The 26,579-nt window shown below is 49.4% G+C and overlaps 1 protein-coding gene across 4 annotated transcripts; it reads right to left on the bottom strand.

The window, feature by feature from the left end:
• Nucleotides 1-5,806: 5,806 nt before the first annotated feature.
• On the bottom strand, nt 5,807-25,380 carry AMZ1 (archaelysin family metallopeptidase 1). Of its 4 annotated transcripts, none has more exons than XM_081839868.1 (7): nt 25,242-25,380; nt 18,498-18,837; nt 17,203-17,370; nt 14,996-15,124; nt 10,355-10,521; nt 8,166-8,342; nt 5,807-6,543 (listed from the first exon to the last, which is right to left on the bottom strand). In XM_081839868.1, the coding sequence occupies exons 2-7, from the start codon at nt 18,799-18,801 to the stop codon at nt 5,974-5,976; spliced, it is 1,515 nt and encodes a 504-aa protein (XP_081695994.1). In that variant the 5' UTR covers nt 18,802-18,837; nt 25,242-25,380; the 3' UTR covers nt 5,807-5,973. The 4 variants fall into 4 exon arrangements, with proteins under 4 accessions (XP_081695994.1, XP_081695992.1, XP_081695993.1 ...); XM_081839866.1 differs by lacking the exon at nt 25,242-25,380 and adding an exon at nt 25,032-25,107; XM_081839867.1 differs by lacking the exon at nt 25,242-25,380 and adding an exon at nt 24,754-24,991.
• Between the last annotated feature and the right edge of the window lie 1,199 nt (nt 25,381-26,579).

Raw genomic sequence — 26,579 nt, 5'->3', positions numbered from 1 at the left:
CCAGCAACATTGGAACAAGATTTCCACGGTGCTTTAGGCCTCTACTCAGCAACAAGCATTAAAACAAGGGTGGCTCTCCAAATGTTACTGGGTTACAACTCTTCTTATCCCTGGCTATTGGGCATGCTGAGGAGAGTCTATTCTTTTGGGGGGATATTCTGCCTTTATGATTCCAAAATATCAAGAAATAGGAAAATCAGATAATCCAGCAGCAATATATCTCTTACCAGGCAGAGGGTCTTCTCAGTGGTGGCGCCCACCCTGTCGAACGCCCTCCCATCAGATGTCAAAGAAATAAACAACTATCTGACGTTTAGAAGACATCTGAAGGCAGCCCTGTTTAGGGAAGTTTTTTTATGACTGATGTTTTAATGTATTTTTAATCTTTTGTTGGAAGCCGCCCAGAGTGGCTGGGGAAACCCAACCAGATGGGCAGGGTATACATTATTATTATTATTATTATTATTATTATTATTATTATTATTATGCATAAGCCAGGGGAAATGAATAGGTCTAACATGATGCCTAAGAACAGACAGTGTGGGAATCAGCTGGATCTTTAAGGACAGGGACTTACAGATCCAATGTGCCACAAAAGAGAAGCCCTGTTGTGCATTGTGGCACCATGAGTTGCAAATGTTGATAAAGCTGTGACCAGAGCCTCTCCTGCAGATCTTAAGGTGTGCAGGGTGGCAGGTAATGGGAGAGGGGAACCTTCAGATACTTGAGACCTAGGCCAGGTTTTGGCTAGGAGAGCCAAAACTAGGAGACCCTGTATTAAGAGCAGGCCACTAAACTTTACTGCTGCAGCCATTACGCCTCTTCTCAACTTTCACTTGGCCCTTGTGTGCCAGCTGGTGGCACTTGGGTCAGATGTGGCTTCTAGTTGTTGTTCCATTTTAGACAATGACCTGAAAAGCAGGAGCAGAGCGGTTTCTGCAACCCACTTGCTGAACGCTTCCTGTCAGCATTCACACTCTCCATGTAGCTGTTTTGAGAGCCTACAAATGGTTACACAGAGTGGATTATTGTGAAGCACCTCATTTCCCAATGCTTGAAATTGTCAAAAGCCATCTGCAGCAGGGATGCCAGCAGAATGAGCTTTGCCTGGCAAGGACTGGATTGCTGCCACTGATGTACAGTATAACTCTTAGTTCTCTGGTTCTTGGATTCAAGGCTGCTGAGGGGCAAGTGGACCTTTTTCACTTTGAAGTCATTTACAAAGTGCCCCCCCCCCCCCCCGTGAGTAGGCTGTGACAGAATTGCCATAATTCAGCAGGCAGGCTCCCAATTCAGGATGGAGGGCCTCTTCCCTATTATGCTGAATAACAATAGACCCCTGTGTGTGCACAGCTTGTAATTCTAAGTGGCCCAACCAGTTAAACAACAGGAACTCTTTCCTGCTCCCAGCATGCAATGTAGCCTAGCATTTAGTATTCACCTCATGCTTCCTTGCAGATGGACTCAGCTGTTTGACTCAGGAACCTGAACTCTAAATAAATAAAAGAAAACTAAAGCCAGAAAACCTTACCATGTAATGCAGAGGGTTTGTTTCCCAAACACACACACACACACACACACACACACACACACCCCTTCAGATTCATGAGGTTAAAAGTTGTGACGTGCAGAGACTGCAGCCATATAGTTATCAGAGTGAAGTGGCTGCAATGTTTGCACTTCACAGATGACTCTGGGGTCCTCCTCGACTTACTTTGTAGTGCAAGGTCCCAAGTTCGATTCCCAGGTAGGGCTGGGAGGGAATATTCCGTGACTGAAAGCCTGGTGAGAGGCAGCCACTCCTCACAGATAAGGCCACAGCTGTCTGAACATCTTGCCCTCTGTCTAACCTTTTGCTGTCTCAGTAGTCTGCGGTGTCCTGTCTGAGACCTTTGTCTCTGAGACCTTTGTCTCCTTCATCATACACTGTGCAACGGGAAAATGACGCGGTGGAAACAGGTGCCAAAATAGCTTTGTACCACCCCACCTCGGGACTGGAAGATGTGTAAAGGTCACAGCCCAAAATGTATCTGTCTGGGTTTGCATTTTGTGTCAATAAAAGGAGCCTCCACAGAGCAGGCTGGCAGCTTCCTTGCAGCTCACCTGCATTATCAACTCCTGCCTCATGTCCTTCACTTCAGACAATACTGAGTTGGGTTAGGCCAATATCTAAGTGTCAGGCCTCTTCCTATCAGTGGCGTAGCGTGGGGGGTGCAGGGGGGGCCGGCCGCACCGGGCGCAACATCTGGGGGTTAGGGTTAGGGGGCGCAAATCCATGGGTTAGGGGGTGCAAATTACTTGCCTTGCCCCGGGTGCTGACAACCCACGCTACGCCACTGCTTCCTATGTTCATAAACAAAAGTCACTGAGAACCTGAGACATCCGCTCTAACCAAGGGGACTGTCCCTGCCCCTTTACAACCCTCTGTTGTCTTGTAAAGACCCTTATTGTCGCTTCTTCCTAATTGCCATCCTAGTCTTCCTTCTGTGTTGCCCCTTTGACCTGATGGTGGGCTTTAGGCAAATTCATGGGGAATAAGGCTCTCAGTGGCTACATACTTATGGCTATGTACACACACCCAGTGTTGGAGGCAGTAGGCCTCTAAATGCTAATTGCTGGGAATCAGAAGTGGGGAACGCTGTCCCACTCCAGTCCTACTTGTGGCATCTGGTAGACCTCTGTGAGATGCTGGATGAGACGGGCCTCTGGTCTGAACTATCAGCCACTCTCTTCTTATGTCCTTATGGCTACAACAGGGTCATGTTCAATGACACTTCTCCTATCCATTAGAAAGCTAACTGCTGTCTATTAGAAAGCCAACACCTAAGGGAGACAAGGCCTTGTCCCGTCTGCTCACAAGTGATACAGGTCCCAACAAAGTCACATCATGCGGGGTTGTTAACCCTGTGTGTTTTGCTTCACTCTTCAGAGCTGACCTGCAGTGGGTATAGGAAAAACACATTGGCTCTTAATACGCAATAGGCTCTTGATACAGACAGCACCGGCCCTACCATTATGTGGAGTGAGGCATCTGCTTCAGGCAGGAGATGCTGAGGGGCAGGGAGCACGTGGCCTGCCCTGTGCCCAAACTAGCCTTGTAGTGCAGTGGAGGAACTGTCCTGTTGAAGTAAGATTCAACTGCCAACCCGGACATCTCCTGTATATGAAAGGAGTGGAGGAACCACCTTGCCCTTGACACAGCAAAATGTCCTGCGCTTGCCTGGGATACAAACTCTCCTGTTCTTCCTTCATTTGTATTGAATCCACAGATTGCTTGAGCAATGGGGAAAATTTCCAATGTGCCAAGTTAAGCCCTGGGATAACATGGTGTGAAATTATGTCTGCACCTATTCAGCCTAAGTTTTACTCAAGATTAGACCCAGTGAAATTAAAGAATGTGGCTAAGTTACATCAACTCTGTGTGAAACTCAGTTGAATACCACCCATACACACAGAGAGATCACACACACACACACACACACACAATATTGCACGCTCTCCAACACTTCTTGCTTAAAGAGGTGCTAGATAGATTCTCTCAGCCTGGTGAAGCAGTTGTCATAGCAACAGCAAGAGCGCTGCAAACACTTTTGCTGGCTGACGGAGAAGATGCAGACACATCTTTGCTTTTGCTTCTCGTTTATCACTTGCTGATAAAAATGAAAGAATCTAATCTAAATGTTTACTTTGAAACATTCCCTGCCTCCCTCCCTCCCTCTCCCTGTCTTTCTCCCCCCGCCCCCGCACCTCCCTTAGTGACATTCCCATTTTTTACATATAGCTGCTGTTTTATTTTTAAGTGCCAAAAAGGAATATATAATGTTTATGTTTTGAGTGGCTGTTTTCCACAAACCAGAACGGATGTTTCCACAGCATTGAAACAGCAATATTTAAGCAACCAGCAGGTGGCAGCAACTTGGTTTACTCTCAATGCACCATTTTCAGATGTGAATGTTTTTTTGGTGGGAAGGGTGGGAAGGGATTGTTTTCACCCAGTAATCAACAGCACTCGCCTTCCTGTGTTCACACACCACTGGATTCCATATTTTCCTTTTGAGCAATTCATTTTTCTTTTAACGTCTACTATGATTACACAATCTGAATGTAGAAAACACTATTACTCAGCCCTTGGTTTTGTCTTGGTCTAATGTGCTAAGATGCACATTATTACAGCAGTGGCTTTTCGACCGTGTTCCAGCAAACGCTCCACTTATTTGGACAATTCACAGCAGTCCTAAGAACATCAGAAAGGGTCCTGCTGGATGAGACCCAAGGCCCATTGAGTCTAGCATCCCATTCTCACAGTGGCTGGCCAGATAGCTGTAGGGAGCCCCTAAGCAGAGCCTGAACACAACAGCACTCTCCCAATTTGTAATTCCCTGAAGCTACAGAAAAGGCCAATAAAAATGGCCGAATAGCTACCTCAAAAGAGAGCTTGCCTACCCCCACTGATCTTAAGGTCCTACGGGACCGCCTCTCCTGGTATGTCGCACAGAGGACCTTAAGGTCCACAAATGTCAACACTTTGGAGGTCCCAAGTTGCAAGGGGGTTAGATTGGTCTCAGCTAGGGCCAGGGCCTTTTCAGTACTGGCCCCGACTTGGTGGAACGCTCTGTCCCAAGAGATTAGGGCCCTGCGGGACTTGACATCTTTCCGCAGGGCCTGCAAAACAGAGCTGTTCCACCTGGCCTTTGGTTTGGACTCAGTCTGACCCTTATGTTTCCCTCCCCTTATGGTTTTGATCTATGGGCTACTATTAAAATGAGGCTGCATTTTAAATTGTATTTTTAACCTGTATTTTAAATTGGCTCCCCCCCCCATTATGTTTTTATTGTACTTTTACTGGTGTTAGCCGCCCTGACCCCGGCTCTGGCCGGGGTATAAATAAATTATTATTATTATTACTATTACTATTACTATTACTATTACTATTACTATTACTATTACTATTATTATTATTATTATTATCTTACACTGCAATGTGTGGAGAGGTTGTCAGAGAGTGCTGGCTGTGCTCAAAGTCATGTTCTCTCAGTTCCGCCAGCCTGTGTCTTGCATGTCCTGAAGATCATAACAACATCTTCCAGAATCATCTGCATGTGCTGGGACCATGGTGCAAGAAGTTAGCACAACAGCTGAGATTTAGCATGGTTGCAAGAAGTTCTTTTTTTCTGGTATAACAACTTCATGGTGAGTACCAGAACTTTTTCTTAATTTTTTTTTAAAAAGCAGTGCTTGCAAGATTATGGTTTTAAAAATTTTAAATTGCATTTGTTTGGAAGAACTACATCCTGGCTTCCTGTTTCTAAAGGAACACTTGCAGATGCTTTTCAAACTTTGTGTACGTTGGAGGGACAATTTCCACACCGACTCCTCTTCTCCTTGGTTGAAAAGGCCCAAGTGTCTCTAGAGATTGCCTGGAAAGCATGCATTCCTCTCAATTGCTTTATTATGCAGCAAAGGAGCTCAAGTTATTTATAGCTGGATCCTTAAAAAGGTGACATTATTTGGGGGGTGGCTGTCAATGGTTTAGCCTTGGAATTTGAGTGCAGCTATATAGAACAAAGTTCATGACTTGATGGGAGGTGGGAGAGAGGAGAGTGTGCTTGTCTTAAAATACATTTAACTCTCAAAACCCTAAAAGAAAAATGCTAAGTTTGGAACAAATAGTCTACCTGGGTTGATTTTCAGGCCCAATTTAAAGTACTGGTTAAAACTTTTAAAGCCCTATATGACTTACAACGGTTACCTGAAAGACTCTTCTGATCATATTTGCACATTTGGATACAACAAACCAAAGACTTGCTTCAGTAGAAGATTTTTTTTAATTGCACTAGGAGAGTTCTTGATTCTTTCTCTGATAAATCAACGAGAACTTGCAGTGGAAAGGACGAGAGGCATAACAAGAAGAAAGGGAACTAACAAAACCCACAATTAATGAATATGAGAAACAGGCAGTGTGTCTCCGTGGGGCTAGCTGTCCTCCCATCTCCAGCGACAAGGGGAAGATTCACCCCTGGCTGTTTTCCTGGAGCTCAGTTTCCTTCTCAAGGAGGAGAATTTGTCTCCAAGGACCTTCCGCAGCCCCACAGTGTCACTGGCAAAAGGCAGGTCTCTCCGGACGCTGGGCAGCTCCCCTGTGAACATTTCCCAGCGGGCCAGGGCATCCACCGCCTTGTCTACTTGCAAGAGATCCTCCTCGGATACGTCCTTTTCGAGAGCGGCGATGCACATCTCCAGCCACAGGGTGTACTCCTTAATTATGTCCGAGGGCTTGGGAGCAGCGCCCAGTCGCTCCTGGCTGGGAGCATCGGCCAGAGAACAGGACGGCTCGTCGAGGTCAAGATCCTGCAACGTGGAAACCGCCTGGCTGCAAGTATCTGGGGTCAGGGGCTCCGAGAGGGACGTCACCGCTTCGGAATCGTTCTCTCCACCCATCCCAGAGTCAGCACTGTATGGCAAAACGTCTTCCGATACGGACAAGTCTGCCGGGTCTTGGCTGGGCCAGGTAGACAAAAGAGTTTGCATCCAGGCATAGAGTTTCTGCACCAGAGAACATAAAACGGAGTGACTGCTTCTTGTTGCCATTTCAGATCAGGGCACTGATAATCAGGGAGCACAGAAACAGAGGGCACTGCCTTGTTCCAAGTGAGACCCGTTGGCCTACCTAGCTCGGGGTTGTCTACATGGACTGCCAGCAGCTTCCCAGGCAGAAGTCCCTACCTAGAGATGCCTACCTAGGACCTTCTCTTAGGGCTGGGCACTCCTGATTTGGGCAGGATGGAGGATGGATGGCGGCTGACAGTTTGAGGTTGAATCCTGAGAAGGCAGAAGTACTGTCTCTGAGGGACAGGGGGCAGGTGGTTGTGGAGGACTCCCTGTTCCTGAATGGGGTAACTGTGCCCCTGAAGGACCAGGTCCACAGCCTGGGAGTCATTTTGGACTCACAGCTGTCCATGGAGGCACAGGTCAGTTCTGTGTCTGTCTACCAGCTCCATCTGGTACACAGGCTGAGACCCTACCTGCCTGCGGACTGTCTCGCCAGAATGGTGCATGCTCTGGTTATCTCCCGCTTGGACTACTGCAATGCGCTCTACGTGGGGCTACCTTTGAAGTTGACCCGGAAGCTGCAATTAATCCAGAATGCGGCAGCTAGACTGGTGACTGGGAGCGGCCGCCGAGACCATATAACACCAGTCCTGAGAGACCTGCATTGGCTCCCATTACGTTTCCAAGCACAATTCAAAGTGTTGGTGCTGGCCTTTAAAGCCCTAAACGGCCTTGGTCCAGTATACCTGAAGGAGCATCTCCACCCCCATCATCCAGCCCGGACACTGAGGTCCAGCACCAAGGGCCTTCTGGCAGTTCCCTCACTGCAAGAAGTGAGGTTACATAGAACCTGGCAGAGGGCCTTCTCAGTAGTGGCGCCTGCCCTGTGGAACACCCTCCTTTCAGACGTTAAGGAAATAAGCGACTATCCTACTTTTAAAAGACATCTGAAGGCAGCCCTCTTTAGGGAAGTTTTTAATGTTTAATGCTGTATTGTGTTTTTAATATTTGATTGGGAGCCGCCCGGAGTGGCTGGGGAAACCCAGCCAGATGGGCGGGGTATAAATAATATATTATTATTATAGGTCTAATTTGCTATTGAAGCATTTGCTTCAGCTCAGATTAAAGCAGCCTTTGTCAACTAGATCTTTTGGATTACAACTCCTATTGGCCCCATCAAGCACAAGCTGAGGCTGACGGGAACAGCAGTCCAAAGTCTATGGAGAGCTGAACTAAAGCATCAAGCATTTCCCTTGAGTGTGGTCACAGATCCGGCAGAGCCCCTGCACAGCCTCTGGAACCAGCACCTGCTCCATGGCCAGTCCTCTCTCAGCCTTATCTTGTGCCTTAAGGGTGCATAACCTGGCCAGAATGAGGGCCTGTATGAGGAGAGCCACACAGGGACACAAACAGGCTGATCCCTTGCATTTCCTACACGGCAAATGGCCTGAGACTCTCTTGAGCCGCCTGTAGGTTTCTGCTCTCCAGACAACTTCTCTGCTTCCATCTCCCTGTGATGGGGAATGTAAGATGAGCAGCCTGGAGCAGGTGACCAGACGAACCCCCGCCTTGCAGAAAGGAGAGGAAGGAGCCATCTTGCTCTCTGATTCTCTTACCTTGTAGCGCTCGATGAGTTTGAAACCCACCACGTACTGCAGCTTCCGGAGGCATATTGGGCAGGGCTCCAGCGGCCGCAGCAGAACTTCATCCAAACTCAGAGCCCCCTGCATGATGCACTGGAGCCAACGGCAATTCCCCAAGCCAATCAGGTGGCAGATTTCATGGCATGTGACCTTTCATTGGGGGAGAAAAAGCAGATTAAGCTGAACTTTCACTATTGAGTTTGTCTTTCCTGCATTGAACTGGTTCCCCTTTCCTCCACCATCACCAGGGCTGGATTTAGGTCTGATGAGGCCCTCAGCTACTGAAGGTAATGGGGCCCTTTAGATGTCCAGCTGTCCTTTGTCAACAACAAATTGCCACTGTTTTTTGTGTTCAATATACTGTATTTTTCGCACCATAGGACGCACTTTTCCCCTCCTAAATAGCAAGGGAAAATGTGTGTGCGTCCTATGGAGCGAATGCAGGGGGGGAGGCAGGCAGGAAAAGCCCCCAAGAGCCACACACAAGCTTTGTGCGCTCTTGCGGGCTTTTCCCCAGGAGGGAGAAGGGACTGACTGGCCGCATCAGTCCCTTCTCCCTCCTCGGGGAAAAGCCCCCAAGAGCGGCACCCCCTTTAAAGGCTGCGCGGCTCCTGCGGACTTTTCTACGAGGTCGGGGAATCCCCCCACCTCCCAGAAAAGCCAGGAGAAGCCGTGCAGCCCCTTTAAAGAGCGTGCGGCTTCTGCGGGAGGTGGGGGAAGCTGCAGCCGATTCCCTCCTCCGTGATTGCTTTGAAGCAGGAAAGTGGGAGGGGAGCAGCTTACACTTGTGTAAGCAGCTCCTCTCCTACTTTCCTGCTTCAAAGCAATCACGGAGGAGGGAAGGAAAGGGACCATGGATCCTCCACTGCTTGCAGCTGCAGCAGATTCCCTCCTCCTGGGCTCCCTTTGAAGCAGCAAAGTAGGAGGGGAGCAGCTTACACTCGTGTAAGCAGCTCCTCTCCCACTTTCCTGCTTCAAAGTGGAGGGAATCCACTGCAGTTGCGAGCAGAGGATCCATGGCTCCGCTTCCTTCCCTCGAAGCAGGGTGCGGGGGTGCAGGGGGGAAAGAGGGCAGGAAATAGATGCCGGGCAGGAAGACACAACCACACTTTGACCACTGAAAGTCCACCCCAGCCTCCCCAGATTTCCACTGAGACGGCCAGGCTAATCTCGATGGCCATAAGTCTGGCTCAGCATTATTAACTGGGCTTCGATAAGCCATGGTTCCCCTTCCTACCCTCCTCTGAGGCTCGATTTAAAGCAGCAAAGTGGACAGGAGCTGCCCGCTTTGCTGCTTTAAATAGTTTAGTGCAACATTTGATTCAGAATATTTTTTCCCGTATTTTCCTTCTCTAAAAACTAGGTGCGCCCTATGGTCAGGTGCGCCCTATGGAGCGAAAAATACGGTATGCTATATGGTAATTTATGGACCTAATAGGTATCTAAAGCCATTTGCACATAACAGATAGGAGCCTACACAACACAAAACATTGTTGCTGTATGTAGATTTTATTTTATTTGTTTTTTATCTTATATTTTGGAAATGTACACCCAGTTTCTCTTTTCCTTTACATTTTTTGGGGGTTCCCAAGAGAGTGGGCCATAAGCTATAGCTTGTTTAGTCAACAACAAATTGTCACTGTTTTTTTGTGTTGAATATATGCTTATACCCTTAGTCTACACTGCCTGATCATCATTCTACAAGCACTCTTTAATATTAGATAACAGGTACAACAGCTTGACCTACATTCAACTGTTCTGCACTGCAGTTTGCAGCTGCATGCTACATGTTGCCCTGCAACCAGTCCATGCAGAATGTAGGCACCCTATATATAGAAATGAGCAAACCAGTGATATTTGAGGGAACAGGCTAGCAGGCGGGCCCCATTACTAGGAACAAAACACTGTTGTTGTATGTAGGTTTTATTTTATTTGTTTTTTATCTTATATTTTGGAAATGTACAACCAGTTTTTTTCCTTTAATTTTTTTTGGGGGGGGGCCAAGAGAGTGGGGCCCTAAGCTATAGCTTCTTTAGCTTATATGTAAATCCGGCAGTGTACCAGATCCTTTTGTCTGTGTTTTTAATTGCTGGGCACTTAACCTGGGCCCTTCTGCATGCAACGCAGGTGCTCCACTTTTGGGGAAATATTGCACGCCTCACCTTGCAACACTGGAGCATCTCCAGCCTGTTGAACAGCAACGCCTGATGTCTGGCGTGCTCCATAACTCCGTCATGAACCTCTTGTCTCCATGGCGCTGGGTTTAATGTGGTGCAACCCATCTGGGGGAAGTCGCCCGTGAACCTGGCAAAGCTGCAGACCCCCACCTCTGCGGAGGCAGGAAACCAGAGGGGAGAGAGAGATCAGCCTCGTTTCCTCAAACGCCCAGACAACCCACCCAGATAGGAAAACCACCGTTACACATCTGGGTATAGAGATATCTGTCATATAATGAAGTCTGTTGAAATATATAGAGAAGATGGACAGATGTCAGTCTGATCCCAGCATTGTTTTATCTTCTAAAAATTAAGCATTAAGCAAGAGAGAGATGGAGCTGAGGATGACTGCGGCTTGGTTTATGCCTATATAGAATAGTGAGGGGTTAAGTACCAATTTATAGGAGGTTTTGTTGCTGGAGAGTGTGTGGTAAACGTGTACTCAAGGAGCCTTGCTGCCTCAGAATGCATTAAGCAAATTGTGCAGAACTTTGCAGGCAGAATAATGCTCAGTAGTATATCTTATTGACTTCTTTTTTAAAAAAAATAGTTCATTAAATTTATAAAAGACTGACAAGCAGAAAAATAAAAGTTCATAATTACTCAATTTTTAATACGCTGCTGCATGCAACTTTAATATTCAAATAAGTCCATTATAGCAGGAGTTGGGCATCTCTGGCCTCTGGGCCAGTCTTGGCCTGCCAGGGTGTCCAGTTTTGCCCACAAGGCCATTTCTCCAAAACCAGGCCCGGCTGTCAATCAACTGACATAACAGCTGACATAAGCTGATGGGTGCGGGAACAGAGTTCAATTCTGCACTGGCTGTGCCCACCAGTTCCCCATAGGGAACTTGCACATTCAGCCAAAGTAGTAGCATTTAACTGATGAACAGAGAATTCAGCCCTGCTAGTGATGTATGGAAGTGAGAGCTGAACCACCAAGAAGGCTGATTGCCAAAGAATTGATGCTTTTGAATTATGGTGCTGGAGGAGACTTTTGAGAGTCCCATGGACTGCAAGAAGATCAAACCTATCATTTCTTAAGGAAATCAGCCCTGAGTGCTCACTGGAAGGACAGATCCTGAAGCTGAGGCTCCAATACTTTGGCCACCTCATGAGAAGAGAAGACTCCCTGAAAAAGACCCTGATGTTGGGAAAGATGGAGGGCACAAGGAGAAGGGGACGACAGAGGACGAGATGGTTGGACAGTGTTCTCGAAGCTACAAACAGGAGTCTGACCAAACTGCGGGAGGCAGTAGAAGACAGGAGTGCCTGAGCGTGTTCTGGTCCAGGGGGTCATGAAGAGTTGGACACGACTAAAGGACTAAACAACAAGAAGATGCTGCTTTGCCACTGTGTTCCCTATGGGGCATAAGAGCCAACTCCGGCATGCTGTGGGTGCTTGGGCACCCACAATAATATTATTGTGGGGGCTGGGCACCCACAAAGTCAATGAGAAAAGCTGCTGTTAGGCTGTGGTGCTGCCACTGAGAGAGAAACAGTTCAGTTCCACCCTCCACAGCCAACCAGCAACGCACCCTTTTCGGGGGGGGGAGCTTGGACACAGAGCCCCTCCATCATGGAAAAGGGTGTGTCACTGGCTGAGGAAGAAGAGGAGCTGCCGGCCACCACAACTTCCATGTTCCGGCAGCGGGCATCCACAATCCAGAGGGCATGATGGAATCCCTGCTATGGGAAACATGCTGGTGGAAAAACCCCTCCCTGACCCCCGTGGGTCAACTTTGATGTCATTATAACACCAGATGATTGACAAGTGGGTGGACTCACCTACCTGCCCACGGAGGGACCGAAAGATCTGGCCTACTGAGCCGCAGAGTTTATACAGCACCACCCAGGCACCTGGCACTTGACTGCACAAGACAAGAAGATGCTCTGCCACAGGTAGCTTTGCCTAGTGTACCCTCACAGGCATTTCGTTAGTAATTATTTTATTATTTCAGATCAATTCCCAGGCAGCTTAAAATATAGAATTCCAGATTACTAAACTGCAATAAAACCCGATTTTAAAAGCAAAATAACAAGCAGTTGGAAAAGCAGCACGGTTGATAACTGTGCTGCAAAAAAAAAAAAAGCGCTGGTAGAGCTAAATGAATTAAATTACAATTAATCTGGTAGGATCCTTTGTTTGTTTGTTTTATTTTTGAAGCAAACTGCCTAATGTCCATCTGGTTGGTTTACCAGGGTTCCTCTATATCAGAAAGCGGGGTGGAGGCTGTCCAACTAATTAACCACCCAAAGAACCTCATTGATATCCTTGCCACATTAAACGCTTGGCAACTATTAATGAAACCGGAACAACAAGTTATAGAAAACTGCAGAATAGCGGAAGAACTGGCGGGATTTCAGGAGGAGAAGACCACAATCGATCATTGTTTCGCTCTTAAATTAATCCAGTCAAAAATATACAGGGAGGGGCAAACACATTAAGAACTTAAGAAGAACCTGCTGCACCAGACCAGTGGCTCTGCTGGCCCAGCATCCTCTTCTCCCAGCTGCCTGTGAGAAACCAACAGGCAGGATCCGAGCACAAGAGCGGTTTCTAGCAACCAGTATTCAGAAGCACAGAAGAGGGCCAGTGTGGTGTAGTGGTTAAGAGCGGTGGACTCGTAATCTGGTGAACTGGGTTCGCTTCCCAGCTCCTCCACATGCAGCTGCTGGGTGACCTTGGGCTAGTCTCCATAGACAAGGAGAAGGGGACGACAAAGGACGAGATGGTTGGACAGTGTTCTCGAAGCTACTAACATGAGTCTGACCAAACTGTGGGAGGCAGTGGAAGAGAGGAGGGCCTGGCATGCTCTGGTCCATGGGGTCACAAAGAGTCGGACACAACTAAATGACTAAACAACAACAAAAAGGGGAGTGAAAGGCGGGATATCAAGTCCAAACTCTTCTTCTGCTGCTGCTGCTGCCTCCCAACTGTAGAGGCAGAGCAGAGCCATTGTGCCTAGTAGCCACTTATAGCCATGAATTCCCCACCTGTGTGCATCTGGCTTCAGCATCACACCCCGCACTCCAAGGAGCTCACAGTCCCAAATGGGAGTGGTCAACCTGCGACTGCAACTCCTGCCATCCCTGGGATTGCAAACGGAGGTGAGAGCCAAGGGCAACAGGTGATAGATGTGAGCAGATGCAGCCAGAGGTGCTTATTCTGGGAATGAAGACTGGAGTGTGGATGTTAAGGAAGTGCTTCGTGGAAAAGGTGGGCTTGGGTGTGGCAAGTTGAAAGAAGAGCACAGGAACATAGGCAACAAAATCAGACCATTGGTTGGTCCATCTAAATCAGTACTGTCAACACAGATTGGCAGCTCTGCAGGGTTTTAGAGAGGTGTCTCTCTCAGCCCTGTCAGGAGATGTTGGGGGTTGAATCTGGGACCTTTAGCTTGCAAGTCAGATGCCGTGCCACTGAACTACGGTCCTTTCCTGTAGAGAGGGAGATGATACTACATCTGTGCTGTTAGACTGGTGGGTTCCAGGGACAGAGCCTTTTTACTGGTGGCTCCGCATCTTTGGAGCTCCCTCCCCAGAGGGCATACAGTAGGGTTACCAGACATCCCCGGTTCCCAGGGACAGTCCCCGGTTTTTCAAATCTGTCCCCAGACAAATTCCGTCCCTGGAATGTCCCCAGATTTGCAAATCTGTCCCTGGGAAACGTGGCAGTGGCAGTCTCAGCAGCCTGGAGCTAGCTTGGTAGCGCAGTTGGCTCTGGCTGGCTTCAGGAGCTGCTCTCTGCCACCTTCACTGCTGAAGGGGAACCAGGAATGTCCGGTGGTACAGATCTCCTGCCCCCTTCCCCCTTTGTTTTGACAGATTGGGGGAGGCTCGGGAGTCACGGGCGGGCAGGCGTTGCCCAGGAGGAGTGCAAGGCACGTGGTTTCTTTGCCAGGCAAGGTGCAAAGCCCTTCTTTTGCACCCTGTGAAACATAAATGTGCAGAGGTTTTTTTAAAAAAACTGGGAAACAGCCACCCACCTGTGACTCCCGAGCCTGCCCCAATCAGTCAAAACAAAGGAGGAAGGAGGCAGGAGATTGGGGAAGGCTTGGGAGTCACAGGCGTGTGGCATGCTGTTGCCCAGTTTTTAAAAACTGTGCATTTATGTTTCACAGGGTGCGAAAGAAGGGCTTTGCACCTTTATACAATATGCATATGTTCTTTTGCCTCACCATCCCCACTACTGACTCCCTGTTGCTTCTCAGCTTCAAAAAAAAAAGTGTCCCTGGATTATTTGAAAAAAATCTGGTAACCATAGCATACGGCCTCGGCACTACTAGAAGAAGAAGAAGAGTTTGGATTTGATATCCCACCTTTCACTCCTCTTCCGGAGTCTCAAAGCAGCTCACATTCTCCTTTCCCTTCCTCCCCCACAACAAACACTCTGTGAGGTGAGTGGGGCTGAGAGACTTCAGAGAAGTGTGACTGGCCCAAGGTCACCCAGCAGCTGCATGTGGAGGAGCAGAGACGCGAACCCGGTTCCCCAGATTACGAGACTACCGCTCTTAACCACTACACCACACTGCTTCTCTTTTTAAGAGGTCTATGGAGGTGTTTTCCTCCCCATCCCTGGACAAACCTTGGCCAGGCAAGAACTTGCTGAAGGTGAAGCTCCACGTTTCACAGGGGTAGAGGTCGGCAAGGGTGAGACCCAAGACGCAGAGGGCATCCATGGGCTTGTTGTTCTTCAGAAAGGTCAGGATCCCATCTACGGGGGGAAGGAAGATGCCAAAACAAAAGACACAATCCAGTGAAACTTGTCAATCTTGTCAATCGTTCAATTCCCTTGGAAGAGAATTTAGAAGTAGCAAGTAGAGCCTGCCCTGTTTCAGGCTTTTGTTTGTCTGTTTGTGTACTGTATTTATATCCTGCCTTTCTCCCAAGATGGGATTCAAGGCAGCTTACAGCATTTAAAAACACCATTCGAAAATACAAAGCAATAAAACTAGCTAATGGAAAAACATAGTTAAAATACATAAAATACATGGAACCAGCATTAAAGTATTTTTTAAAAAAATAAAATATTAAATTTATATACTACCCTTCACCTGAAGATCTCAAGGAGGTTCACAAGACAAAGTAAAGGGAGCCAGTCTGACCTCTCTTGGGAAGGAATCCCACAGTATGGGAGCAGCCACAGAAAAGGCCCTGTCTCTCCCATGTCACCCCCAACTGTGCCTCTTATATTGATGGTGCCAGGAGAAGATGCTCATTTGAGGATCTTAATACCTGGATGGGTTTGTATAGGGAGATAGGAGCTTTCAGGTAGCTTAGACCAAAGCCATTATATTCTGTAATGACTTGTTATTCCAATGAGATTTTTAGCATTTATTTTCAAGCCTTAGTTTAAATATATGGCAACCTTTCCTGGGTAGCTGGGGTGGAACAGGATGAACAGAACACATCCACAGGGTATCAGTCTAATCAGGAATCCACACCCAATTTGGGTTAGCACCTTTTTCCATGAAAACAAAGGGATGGAAATATGTTTGTGTGGTGAGGAGGGGCATGTTCCAAAAGGAAAATGTGGTTGCAATCCTCCACCTGGTTGCTTACTGTTGCAGCTGCTAGTCATGGAATGATTTTCCATGGAAAGATTATTCTCCCACCCCCCTGCCTCACACCTTTCCTCCTCTACTGTCCAGGCAAAAGGGAAACATTGCCTAAATCAGGGTGGGAAAGCTGTGCGGACCTCCAGAGGCTGCTGGACTCCAATTCTCATCAGCTCCACCAGCACAGCCAGTGGCCAAGGATGATGGGAACTGGAGTCCAACAACCTCTGGAGGGCCACACTGCTTCTCTATCCCTGGCCTAAGAGGGTTGAGGGGACTCAAGGACGTACTCAAGGGAGAAGGGAAGAGGGCAAGGATGATCTCAAGTTCCTGGTAACTGTCAAAGGCACTTCCCAGCCAAAGAAATGCACATGGGAAGTAAAGGTAAAGGGACCCCTGACCATTAGGTCCAGTCGTGGCCGACTCTGGGATTGCAGTGCTCATCTCGCTTTATTGGCCGAGGGAGCCAGCGTACAGCTTCCGGGGCATGTGGCCAGCATGACTAAGCCACTTCTGGTGAACCAGAGCAGCGCACGGAAATCCTGTTTACCTTCCCGCCGGAGTGGTACCTATTTATCTACTTGCACTTTGACGTGCTTTCGAACTACTAGGTTGGCAGGAGCAGGGACCAAGCAACGGGAGCTCACCCTGTCGCGGGGATTCGAACCGCCAGACTTCTGATCTGCAAGTCCTAGGCTCTGTGGTTTAACCCGCAGCACCACCCGTGTCCCTTACATGGGTGGTAGCTAGCTCTTAATTGTCAAAGATCACACTTAAAGTCACCTCTACAGCTCTGAATACCCACACACAGCAGTCTCGTATCTACTATGCTCTTCCCAGGTCTGCCCTCTATGGAGCAATTGCAGAAACAGGGGACCACTTCCCCTCCACCAGTTTATGTATTTTCTGCCGTCAGGATTTGGGCATGCAGCCAGAGACTGCGCCTGCGTGGAAACTTCCTCTGCTCCTCCCTTTTCACTCCGCTTCTGGTTCTGGGAGACAGTGGTGCAGGGGAGGGTGAGGAAGGACCTGGCCCTTCATTTGCCTGCCCTGCCTCCTCCTCTTCCAACCCATCCTGTGCTCCACCCTCCAGCCGTGAAGGATCCCCTGCCTCTGACTCTCGCCTCTGGGCTGGCAAAATTCCCCACTTACCCCCTTCTCCCAAGTCAGACTTGAGCCCCATTTCCTAGTAACATGCCTCACCATCCCCCAACTTGCTCTCCTGTCGGCTTACCTGTATGAAGCTGCACTCTGTCCGAATCCTGGCTGTGACGGTAACAGCAGTGGATGGAAGAGACTGGGACGGAAGGAAGGCACTTGACTCGGAGACCCCAAAAGAAAGACTCAACGCAGCCACAGAGGGAGTCCAGCAGCGAGATCCCAGCAGGGCCGTCGCTTAGATCTAAGAGCAAAAGCATCAAGTCAGTTCCTTTGGGGCTCTTTCTGAGGGGGGTGGGGACTATGCCCTACAGCAATGCAAGAAAGGAGAAAAATCCCAAGGAAGGAAAAGAATCCCCAGAGCACGAACCTCCAATGTTATTATTTGTATATGTTTTGTAAGAGCCTGGCATTTGCACTTTTTGAGCAGTCATTGCCTTCCTCGGAGAAGAATAGCACTAATAAGGGAGAGGGCACTCTGTATCTGAAGATTTACTGCAAGCGAAAACAATTTGCTTGTCTACCAAGGAAAATCCAGCACCTTCGGAATGCGTTGAAGACACATCCAGGGTCTTCAACTACATCCAAAGCCACATGCGAGACTGGCTCTAGGGGATTTTGGACAGGGTCCATTGTAAAACTAGAGATGGGTACTGGCTCTGGTGAAGTCCCTATGGGGACTTGAAGCAGGACTCCAAAGACAAGAGTGGCCTCTCAATCTGTTTCCTAAGGGATTTCAGGTGAAGATTCGGTCACCACCAAGCCCTGGTCAAAGAAAGGAACTACAGGGAAATCAGTCAGACTATCATGTACTGTTGTGGTCAGAGCCACTACTGTTGCTGCAATAATAATAATAATAATAATAATAATAATAATAATAATAATATATTATTATTTGTACCCCACCCATCTGGCTGGGTTTCTCCAGCCACTCTGGGTGGCTTCCAAAGATTAAAAATACATTAAAATGTCACACATTAAAAACTTCCCTGAACAGGGTTGCCTTCAGATGTCTTCTAAATGTCAGGTAGTTGTTTATCTCTTTGACATCTGATGGGAGGGCTGGCACCCTTCTAAAGAACATAGGAAGCTGCCTTATACAGAGGATCAGACCATTGGTCCATCTAACTCAGCATTGGTTACACTGACTGGCAGCAGCTGACCAGGGTTTCAGGCAGGGCTCTCCCCCAGCCCTACCTTGATACCTTCTGCATGCAAAGCAGGTGTCCTGACCAAGAGGAAAGGCACTAAAGCCACAGATCCCTCTTTCCCTGCCTCCTTTGCATAGCTCTCCCATCACAACCTCAATTCCACACATGGCATCCCTGTCCTCTTTGTTAGTTGGTGCCAAAGACCCAGCAGGTGCATTACCTATAGGCTGCAGGTAGATGTGCTTGCGGTAGACTCTCTGCTTCCTCCTCAGCAGGGAGTAGTAGAAGGTTTCAAAGTCCTCAGGGGCATCAGGGTGGCTGAGGAGCCAGTCGAAAGCCGTCCGGATGAACAAGCTGCAGAAAAGTGTCCTGTGCGGGTTGTACGCTTCGGAGAGGAAGAGCTTTTCAGCGCTGGAGAAGGCCTTGGCGTAGAGCTCCTGCAGCACAGGGTTTGTGGAGATCAGGGCGTCCTTTAGCGCTCGGGGCCCAAAGCTGAACTCTTGGGCATGTCTGCACTGCAACATCGCTGACGGCAGACCCCGCTTCAGTGGTGCCGCCCTCTGCCAGGAGAAGAGACCATGGTCAGCATCTAACTAGACTCTGCTCTCAGGGGAGCTTGCCAGGGGAGCCAGCCAGCCCTGAGGATCACCTGAAACATCTCAAGGTGTTGTAGGATGGTGGTTCAGAAGAGATCAAAGCTGGGAGCCCAGATGGGTCAGTGCATCTGGCTGTTAACCAGAAGGTTGGTGGTTCGAGCCCAACCAGGGACAAGTGTTGGCAGGATTCCTGCATAGCAAAGGGTTGGACTTGCCAGCCATTTCCCCCTGCTCTCCCGCCTACTTTTTCTCTGTCTTATTTTAGTTGTTTGTTTGTTTGTTTGTTTATTGGCAGTGATCCACACAAGTCTGCCATCGCGTAAGTGAAATTGGTGCAAGACGCTATCTACCTGCCTATTTTAAAAAATAGCGATTATTTCTCCATCCCCTGGGAAAACCCAATCCCAATCTGCTGTTGCAGAATGGTTTGGTTTAGCGTTTCCATCCAAAATGATGCTCCGTTCAACTTCCTTCCTGTAATACAATGCATTGCTTACGGCTGCCATCATGCCAGGCACCCCTAAATTACACCACGTGCAATTTTCAATGATCTCTTCATAAATGATTCCCTTTGTAAGTCAGCTACTAACAAGCGACTCCCCAACAAGCACCCATGAATTATTCTCTTTGAAGGTTCAGCTCCATCCTTCTCGTTCTCTGCTTTGCTCTGCCACCCCCCTCCTTGGATAAGACGTATTCTGGAGCAACGGCAGCAAACACGAGCAGCATAATAAAATAGGGCACAACTGTGTGGCAGAACGAGAGTTTAACCGTGGGACGTCAAAAGGTTCTGCACCCTACTGCTTTAAACCAGGAGTGTCTGCAAGGAAGACTGGGGTCTACTGGTGAATCTCCAGGTGATTTGCAAAGCTGTCTGGCTTCCAGTGGTTTAACAGTAGTACAAGTCCCTGTACAACTCAGGATCAGGTTTCCTGCGAGTTCCCCTTATCTCTTATATACTCAGTAGCCCCGTGTGGTCTGTGGGAAAGTTTCTCCTGCAAGTTCCAAAGATCTCAGAAGCCTCCTCCGGAGTAACTCAGAACAGGGCTTTTAGTGTGGCTGTCCCTGTTCTGTGGAATAGCATCCCTGCAGGAGCCCACAGTCTGGAAGCAACTGAAGGCATTTTTGTTCTGACTGCTTCCCAGCGGGATAAATGGCCCTTCACCATAAATGTCTGCTTTGTATGGCTTAAGGTTCGTTTTAAAAGTTTTTGCTTTTTTTGTCTTTTTAATTATCTCTAGCATACATCAGCTTGAGACGGTTGCTTAGAAAGCAATTAAGAAATACAGTGGTACCTCGGGTTAAGTACTTAATTCATTCCGGAGGTCTGTACTTAACCTGAAACTGTTCTTAACCTGAGGTACCACTTTAGCTAATGGGGCCTCCCGCTGCCGCTGCACTGCCACCACACGATTTCTGTTCTCATCCTGAAGCAAAGTTCTTAACCTGAGGTACTATTTCTGGGTTAGCCGAGTCTGTAACCTGAAGCATCTGTAACCTGAAGCATATGTAACCTGAGGTACCACTGTAAATGATAATAAAATATCCCATTTCTTTTATTGCTGTAGTTTTGCATTTATATCCTACCTTTCACCCAAAGAGCTCAAGGGCATCATCCCCTTCCCCCCTTTTATCCTCACAGCTAACCTGTGAGGTAGGCTATGCTGAGAGACTCTCACCCAATGAGCTTCATGGCTGAGGGGGGTGGTTTAAACCCAGGACCCCTAAGCCCCAGTCCAACACTCTGGGCTGCTACACTCGGAGCAGGGGGAGTTGGCAACCTATTCCATAGGAAAAGGCAGCAGCAAGTGAATGGCTCAAGGGAGTGAGAAAGAGGCTGTGGATTCTGGGACTCTGCCTTAGCAGCTTCTTGCCAGTGGCCCATCTATCCAGCATTGTGTTCTCACAGTGGCTTAATTAATAAGAATAAGCATAAGAATATTTATACCCCACCCATCTGGCTGGTTTCCCCAGCCACTCTGGGCAGCTCCCAATGGAATATTTTAAAAAATTGAACATTAAAAACTTCCCTAAAGAGGGTTGCCTTTGGTTGTCTTCTAAATGTCAGACAGGGCAGGTGCCAAGAAGGCCCTCTGCCTGATTCCCTGATAACCTCAATTCTCACAGTGAGGAAACTGCCAAAAGGCCCTCGGAGCTGGACCTCAGCATCTGGGCTGGATGATGGGGGTGGAGACGCTCCTTCAGGTATACAGGACTGAGGCCGTTTAGGGCTTTCAAGGTCAGCACCAACACTTTGAATTGTGCTCGGAAACGTACTGGTAGACAACGCAGATCTCTCAGGACCGGTGTTATGTGGTCCCGCTCCCAGTCACCAGTCTAGCTGCCGCATTCTACTGTGTTCTGGCTGAACCCCTTGAAAACGAGGAGCACTAAATCCAGTTTAGCATCGCTTGTCGCTAAAGGCGTTGGGCAAAGCCACCCACTCAGTCTTCATTTTCCATTTGTAAATCAGAGAGTGCAATGAGTGGGACATTATGAACTGAAGTTCATAATGATGCTCTGCTAAAGCAAGCCGTATTTGGCTCACAGGTTCAGGTGGCTTTTGCAACTCTGCCAGGGGCTTCTTTCCCCACCCTCCCCCCGCTATGTCACTCTGTTTCAAAGCTGCATATTCCACTTGGCTGTTCATTTTAGTGATCTCTCTGTTCTGTTTGTCCCCCCCAGCCCTGGCAGACATTCAGGAGTCTCCTTCTCCTGCCATTTCCCATGTGCCCAGAACAGAGGACAAGGACATGCACACAGACCGTCACCATGCAGAGCTTCTCAGAATAAAAACCATTCTGAATAAAAACCCACGGGCGAACGGCAGCTTTTCCACACTGCTCAGGGGCACCTTGTTCACACTTCTCCGGCGAGACCCGATACTTTGCATAAACGGGCCTTGTTTTTAATGCAAGACAAGATTTAAAAAAGCAAAACAGGAGCCTGTGTGGCACCAGGGGCCCGTGTTCACACGACAGGCAACTAAAAAGAGGCATAGGGAAATTGGAGCACTGTGACATAGCTGAACATGGATCTACTCTAAGGTTTTACCAGATTTTTTTTCAATGAATCCGGGGACACTTTTCAATTTCAATGGATTTTATATGGGTAAAGGTAAAGGGACCCCTGACCATTAGGTCCAGTTGTGACCGACTCTGGGGTTATGGCACTCATCTCACTTTACTGGCCGAGGGAGCCTGCATGCAGCTTCCGGGTCATGTGGCCAGCATGACTAAGCCGCTTTTGGTGAACCAGAGCAGTGCACAGAAATGCTGTTTATCTTCCCACTGCAGCGATACCTATTTATCTACTTGCACTTTGACGTGCTTTCGAACTGCTAGGTTGGCAGGAGCAGGGACCGAGTGACGGGAGCTCACCCCGTCGTGGGGATTTGAACCGCCGATCTTCTGATCGGCAAGTCCTAGGCTCTGTGGTTTAAGCCACAGCGCCACCCGCATCCCTTAATCCCTCTCTATGGGTACTGATTTGTAAATCCGGGGACTGTCCCTGGGAAACGGGAACGTCTGGTAACCTTAATCTACCCGCGAAGCTGCAGGTTTGCGACGTGATTGCTCAGCCCTTTGTAACTCACAGTTGGATGTGTGTGGCTCCTAGGAATTGTGCTGTGATGAGAAGCAGTAAGAGTCTACCTACACACAGTCTGCAGAGGCTCCTTCCTGTTTCCTGGGGAAGCAACCCAAACTGTCTCCCCTCCCAGCGCCAGCATCACAGGAGAAGAGCTGGAGAAGAGTACCAGTAAGGCAGCTACGGCCACAGCTTGCCTCTCCAAAAGCCAGCGTGGTGTAGTGGTTAAGAGCGGTAGTCTCGTAATCTGGGGAACCGGGTTCGCGTCTCCGCTCCTCCACATGCAGCTGCTGGGTGACCTTGGGCTAGTCACACTTCTCTGAAGTCTCTCAGCCCCACTCACCTCACAGAGTGTTTGTTGTGGGCGAGGAAGGGAAAGGAGAATGTTAGCCGCTTTGAGACTCCTTAAAGGGAGTGAAAGGCGGGATATCAAATCCAAACTCTTCTTCTTCTCCAAAAGGCTTTGGGGAAAGGTGATGCTAAAATCCAGTAGCAAGACGAAGGTCTACCAGGCTTGCCTGTTGAGCATGCCTCAACACTTTTCATATGCGCTGCATCAGGAAGATTTGGGGTTTTACATGGCAGGGCAGAGTCTCAAACCAAAATGTGTTCTCCCAAGTCCACATTCCCAGTGTGTTCACACTCCTATCCTGGCTCGGCCATGTCCACAGAATGGAAGATGGCAGGATCCCCAGGGGCATGCTCTACAGCAGGGGTCAGCAAACTTTTTCAGCAGGGGGCCAGTCCACTGTCCCTCAGACCTTGTGGGGGCTGGACTATATTTTGAAGAAGAAAAAAATATGAACAAATTCCTATGCCCCACAAATAACCCAGAGATGCATTTTAAATAAAAGCACACATTCTACTCGTGTAAAAACACGCTGATTCCCAGACCGTCCATGGGCCGGATTTAGAAGGCAATTGGGCCGGATCCAGCCCCCAGGCCTTAGTTTGCCAACCCATGCTCTATGGGGAGCTGGATTTGGGCACCAAGCCCAACGGCAGACCAACTCTGTGTTACAAAGATGTCTGCAAACGCGACATGAAGTCTGGCAACATTAACACTGCCGTATGGGAATGCTTTGCAGACAGTCACAGTGCCTGGTGGTCATTCTGGCCGTCCATGCAAAGCAGTGACCACAGAAGGAATGACTGCTGGGAGTGTGCTGCAGCAACAAAAAGTACAAATGCTATTCTAGGCTGCATCAACAGAAGCATCGTGCCCCAATCAAGGGAAGTCATAGTATTGCTCTATTCTGCCTTGGTCAGACCACAACTGGAGTACTGTGTCCAGTTCTTGGTGTCGCAGTTTAAGGAGGATGTTGACAAGCTGGAAGGTGTGCAGAGGAGGGCAACCAAGATGATCAAGGGTCCAGAAACCAAACCTCATGAGGAACGGTTGAAGGAGCAGGGTATGTTTAGCCTGGAAAAGAGGAGGATTTGATGGCTATCCTAAAGGGCTGCCACATGGAAGATGGAGCAAGCTTGTTTTTTTCCTGCTCTGGAGGGTAGGACCCAAACCAGTGGATTCAAGTTAGAAGAAAGCGGCTCCAGATTAAACATCTGGAAGAGCTAGAACTGCTCAGCCGTGGAACAGACTTCCTCAGAAGATGGCAGACTTCCTTTCCTTGGAGGTTTTTAAGCAGACCTTGGATGGCCACCTGTCATAAATGCTTTAGTTGTGATTCCTGCACTGCAGGAGGTTAGACACTAGACTACCTGTGGGGTCGCTTCCACCACTACTATTCTGATTCTATATCACTTTTTGGGAGGGACAGTATTTTTGTTTAATGATACCCTACAAAACGGCTGTAGATTACCGCTAAAGAACCTGCTTTGCATGCAACAGGTCCCAGCATTTCCGTCTAGGGCTAGCAATGCCTCCTCTGAACCCCTGGAGTGCTGCTGCCGGCCAGTGCTGGCATCACTGATCTAGATCGGCAACGCAGCTTCCTAGGCTCCTAAACCACGCTGCCTGCTTCAGAAGCGCTCACTCCATCTATTAAAAAGGCGGGGCGGGATTTACATGAATGTAAAGGTTAACGGAAGGGCCTCCAGAGGACCAGGGCGGGCGGAGGTATTATTTTGCAGAACACCGGCCACTCTTGGCGCATCCTGCGAGTTTAGAGATAACCCTGGCGCCGATCGCACCCCCTCCCCTTGGGACCCCTTTCCCCTTTTCGGCCTGGCACTGTGGACACGGGGTGCCCGCCCGTCACGCTCTCCCGACCCGCGTGCGCGCCGGTCCCCGGAACGCGACTCCCTCCCGGGCTCATTCTCACGTTCACTCACACCCCGCTGCAGCACCTCCCGATCTGCAACGCCTCTGCCCCCGAGCCTGTCGCAAGTTGCTCGACGCTTGTCCTTCTTCCCGTCCGATGACAGGCGAAGGGCAACGGGAGCCCCAGGCAACTGAATTCTCCCGGTCGAGCGGCGGCGGCGAAGCCGGGAAGCGGATCTCCCGCGTCGACGCGGAGATGAGCGAAGCCCCTTCCTAAGACTCGGGCACTTGGCGGAGCCTGAGCAACGACGTGGCTCGCCAGCATTTCCTGCAGTTGTGCGCGACGCACCTGCCCTTTTCTCCCCAGGGAGTGGGGAGTCCCCAAACTCCTCCCGCCACCTCCCCGGATCTGGAGAAGCCACTTTGCAAAGAATGCCGAGCAGCGTTTCCTCCTCCTCCTCCTCCGCGATTTGCAACGGGGGTCCTCCTCGCTCGCTCGCTCGCCCGCCTCTCTTGCAAATCTGCAGCGCTTGGCGGCGGCGAAGCGGCCGTCACTTACCTCGCTCTCCCTCCAAACGCAGCTGGGATTGCGCGGGGATCTCCCTTCCTGCAGACGGAGAGGGAGGGAGGGAGGCCGGCTGGGGCGAGCGGGAGACGGAGCGGGGGCAGCTGGCGAAGCCGTGACGCGCCGGGCGGATGGGGTTTGCGCGCCGCCGGCTGGAGAGGCGGGGTGGGGACTGGGGAGAGATCAGGCGAGGCAGGAGGAGGGGTGGGGGGCTCCGATGAGAAAGAGGGGGGCAATGTTGGGGAAAGTGGGGGCGTGATAGGAAAACAAACCGCAGGAAAAACAAACCACCCCGGTTGCAATTTGACTGGCCCTTCCTCAGAACATATTGGCAAGTCTTGCGCGTTCCAGCCTTTGCATCCCTGGCATCCGGAAAATGCTTTTAACAAGCCTTTTCCTCCCAAGAGCGTTCAAGGTTAGGAGCCAAGTATGTTATCCCTGCAGCCGGGAAGGACGTTAGGAGAGCCCTGGGGCCGGATCAGGCCAGGGCCCCCCCTAGTCCAGCATCCTCACAGTGGCCAAGGAGATGGAGAGAAGCCCGTGAGCAAGACCAGAACACCCTCCGCTCCGGGGTTTCCAGCAACTGGTACCCAAATGCACTGAAAACGTACGAGGATCCTGGCTGCTGGATCAGGCCCATGGCTCACCTAGTCCAGCAGCCTGTTCTCACAGTGGCCAACCAGATACCTGTAGGGCAGTGGTTCTTGTAGTCTGGACGCTCAGATTTAATTCATTATGTATCTATTAAGATACAGGTAAACCACCCTTCCATCAAAGTTACTGGAGTGAACAATAAATGGAACCAATCAGGGTCATGCAGCCACAAAATTCACCCGTTAAAAGACAGTGAGGATGGAGTACGAGAAAGTGACCAGCTGAAAATGCCCAGAGTAGGGTTACCAGACGTCCCCAGTTCCCGGGGACAGTCCCCGGTTCTGCAAATCTGTCCCCGGACAAATTCCGTCCCCAGAATGTCCCCAGATTTGCAAATCTGTCCGCGGGAAACATGGCGGCAACAGCCTCAGCAGCCCGAAGCCAGCCTTGGAGCACAGTTGGCTCTAGCTGGTTTCAGGAGCTGCTTGCTACCCGCTTCCGCCACCACTGCCGAAGGTGCACCGGGGTCTTCCGGTGGTACAGATTCCCCCTTTGTTTTGACAGATCGGGGGAGGCTCAGGAGTTGAGGGTGGGCAGTCGTTGCCCAGGAGGGGCGTAAGGCACCTGTGATCGGGGGGGTGTGGCTTGTTCCTCCCTGTTAGCAAAAGCTAAATAAAGATAGAAGATAAGCAAACATGAATATTTGCTTAGTGGGCTTACTGTACAGACTGCAGAATT

This window comes from Podarcis erhardii (assembly GCF_964252035.2).
Source record: "Podarcis erhardii genome assembly, chromosome: 14".
In the NCBI taxonomy this organism is placed as follows: Eukaryota; Metazoa; Chordata; class Lepidosauria; order Squamata; family Lacertidae; genus Podarcis; species Podarcis erhardii.
This window is presented reverse-complemented; position numbering and strand designations above follow the sequence as displayed.

Bases quoted from the DNA above. Each gene is read 5' to 3' on its own strand.
- AMZ1 (XM_081839868.1), bottom strand. From the start codon at position 18,801: ATGTTGCAGTGCAGACATGCCCAAGAGTTCAGCTTTGGGCCCCGAGCG. The intron at 8,343-10,354 runs GTGAGGCGTGCA...CCCCAATGAAAG, and splicing joins AGATGCTCCAGTGTTGCAAG to GTCACATGCCATGAAATCTG. The intron at 6,544-8,165 runs GTAAGAGAATCA...TCTCTGGTGCAG, and splicing joins AACTCATCGAGCGCTACAAG to AAACTCTATGCCTGGATGCA.